The sequence below is a fragment of the Salvelinus sp. IW2-2015 genome, unplaced genomic scaffold (assembly GCF_002910315.2).
Source record: "Salvelinus sp. IW2-2015 unplaced genomic scaffold, ASM291031v2 Un_scaffold4213, whole genome shotgun sequence".
In the NCBI taxonomy this organism is placed as follows: Eukaryota; Metazoa; Chordata; class Actinopteri; order Salmoniformes; family Salmonidae; genus Salvelinus; species Salvelinus sp. IW2-2015.
In genome coordinates, this window is record NW_019945484.1 from 39572 (window position 1) to 42513 (window position 2942).

At 43.0% G+C, this 2942-nt stretch overlaps 1 protein-coding gene across 1 annotated transcript in view; it reads right to left on the reverse strand.

Moving 5' to 3' along the window:
* LOC112077032 (SPARC-related modular calcium-binding protein 1) overlaps positions 1-2740 on the reverse strand; it is an 18703-nt gene extending 15963 nt beyond the window's left edge. Inside the window, exon 1 of the mRNA XM_024143640.2 lies at positions 2654-2740. Within this exon, the coding sequence (XP_023999408.2) occupies positions 2654-2699 (46 nt within the window). The 5' untranslated portion in view covers positions 2700-2740. The remainder of the gene's footprint in view (positions 1-2653) is intronic.
* Positions 2741-2942: the final 202 nt, after the last annotated feature.

Here is a 2942-nt window from a genome sequence, read left to right on the forward strand (position 1 = left end):
TGTCCTGCTATCAGGTTAGCGCCTGGATCGTCCTTTATACCTGTTCCCTGCTATCAGTTAGGACTGATCATGACCTGTTCCTGCTATCAGTTAGCCTTGTCCATGACCTGTTCCTGCTATCATTATGTCCTGCTGTCCATGACTTTCCTGCTTCAGTTAGCCATTGTCCATGACCTGTTCCCTGCTATCAGTTAGCCCTTGTCCATGTCACCCTTGATCCTGCTATCACCCTTGGCTTTAGTAGAGACACTGTGACGTTCTTGGCTTTTAGTAGAGACTAGTGAGTCGTGGCTTTTAGTAGGACTAGTGAGCTTGGCTTTAGTGAGACTATGAGCCCTTGGCTTTAGTAGAGACTAGTGAGCCCTTGGCTTTAGTAAAGACTAGTGAGCCTTGGCTTTAGTAAAGACTATGAGCCTGCTTAGTAAAAGACTAGTGAGCCCTTGCTTTAGTAAAGACTAGTGAGCCTAGCGCTTTAGTAAAGACTAGTGAGCCCTTGGCTTTAGTAGAGACTATGTGAGGCCCTAGGCTTTAGTAAAGACTAGTGAGTTCTTGCTTTAGTAGAGACTAGTGAGCCTTGGCTTTAGTAGGAGACTAGTGAGCCCTTGGCTTTAGTAGAGACTAGTGAGTCCTTGGCTTTAGTAGAGACTAGTGAGCCCTTGGCTTTAGTAGAGACTAGTGAGCCCTAGGCTTTAGTAAAGACTAGTGAGTTCTTGGCTTTAGTAGAGACTATGAGCCCTTGGCTTAGTAAAGACTAGTGAGCCTTGCTTTAGAGAGACTAGTGAGTCCTTGGCTTTAGTAGAGACTAGTGAGTCCTTGGCTTTAGTAGAAGACTAGTTGAGCCCTTGGCTTTATAAAGACTAGTGAGCCTTGGCTTTAAGGACTAGTTGAGCCCTAGGCTTTAGTAAAGACTAGTGACCCTTGGCTTATTAGAACTAGTGAGTTCTTGGCTTTAGTAGAGACTAGTGAGCCCTTGGCTTTAGTAGAGACTAGTGAGCCCTAGGCTTTAGTAGAGACTAGTGAGCCCTTGGCTTTAGTAGAGACTAGTGAGCCCTTGGCTTTAGTAGAGACTAGTTGACCTTGGCTTTAGTAGAGACTAGTGAGCCCTGGCTTTATTAGAGCTTAGTGAGCCTTGGCTTTAGTATAGACTAGTGAGCCTTGGCTTTAGTAAGACCTATGAGCCCTTGGCTTTAGTAGAGACTCTAGTGAAGCCTTGGCTTTAGTAGAGACTCTAGTGAGCCCTTGGCTTTAGTAGAGGACTAGTGGTCCCTTGCTTTAGTTTTAGAGACCTCTAGTGAGCCCCTTGCGTTTAGTAGAGACTAGTGAGCCCTTGGCTTTAGTAGAGACTCTAGTGACCTTGGCTTAGTAGAGACTAGTGAGTCCTTGGCTTTAGTAGAGACTCTAGTGAGCCTTGGCTTTAGTAGCAGACTAGTGAGTCCTTGGCTTTAGTAGAGACTAGTGAGCCTTGGCTTTAGTAGAGGACTAGTGAGCCCTCGGCTTAGTAGAGACTTAGTGGCCCTTGGTTTAGTAGAGACTAGTGAGCCCTTGGCTTTAGTAGAGGACTCTAGTAGCCTTGGCTTTAGTAAGACTAGTGAGCCCTTGGCTTTAGTAGAGACTCTAGTGAGCCTTGCTTAGTAGAGACTAGTGAGCCTTGGCTTTAGTAGACTATGACTCTAGTGAGCCCTTGGCTTTAGTAGAGACTAGTGAGCCCTTGGCTTTAGTAGAGACTAGTGAGCTCCTTGGCCTTAGTAGAGACTAGTGAGTCCTTCTTTAGTAGAGCATAGTGAGCCCTTGGCTTAGTAGAGACTAGTGAGCCCTAGGCTTTAGTTAGAGACTAGTGAGTCCTTGGCTTTTAGTAGAGACTAGTGAGCCCTTGGCCTTAGTAGAGACTCTAGTGAGCCCTTGGCTTTTAGTAGAGACTAGTGAGCCCTTGGCTTTAGTAGAGACAACAAAACAAAACAAAAAAGCTGTATGCTCAAAAAAAGCTGTACATTTGCTCCTAGATACACGCTATTCAATATATAAGCTCATAAATACACTCTAACCAGATATAGACAGCTCTCACCAATATATAAGTTCCTAAATACACTCTAACCAATAATTACACTCTTATATACACTCTCATCAAAATTATATAAGTTCCTAAATTACACTCTAACCCAATATTACACTCTTCATATACAACTCTCATCAACTATATAAGCTCCTAAATACACTCTAACAAATATTTACCACTCTCATATAAACTCCCATTCCATCAATATATGAGCTCTTATACACACTCTCCTCAATATACACTCTCACCAATAGATCATCTCTGATATACTCTTTCATCAATATAAAAGCTCCAATGTACACTCTCAACAATTTATGAGCTCTAATATATACTATCATCAATATATAATCTATTACATACACCAATCAATATATGAGATCGTACACTCTCCTCAATACATTAGCTCTAATATACACTCTCATCAATATGCACGCTCCTATATACACACACTTATCAATATATAAGCTCCTAAATACACACATCCATCAATATATAAGCTCCTAAATACAATCTCATCAATATATAAGCTTTTATATACACTCTTTTCAAAATATACTTATATACTGTAAGGCTCTGAGTCGGAGTGTCCTTTCCTCTCACCTGTCAGGTCTCGGCCCTGGAAAGGATCTTCAACGTCGGAGACCATCGAACGAGCCGTGCTGTCACACTCTGGGGTCTGGTACCTGTCACAGAGCGAATGACAGGCAGAGAGAGAGAGAGAGAGAGGAGAGAGAGAGAGAGAGAGAGAGAGAGAGAGAGAGAGAGAGAGAGAGAGAGAGAGAGAGAGAGTCTGTCTCCTACCTTCCTTTGACCTCAGTGATACAACAGTAAGGAGAGACAAGAGAGTCGCTGATAGATACAACAGTAAGGAGAGGCAAGAGAGTACCTC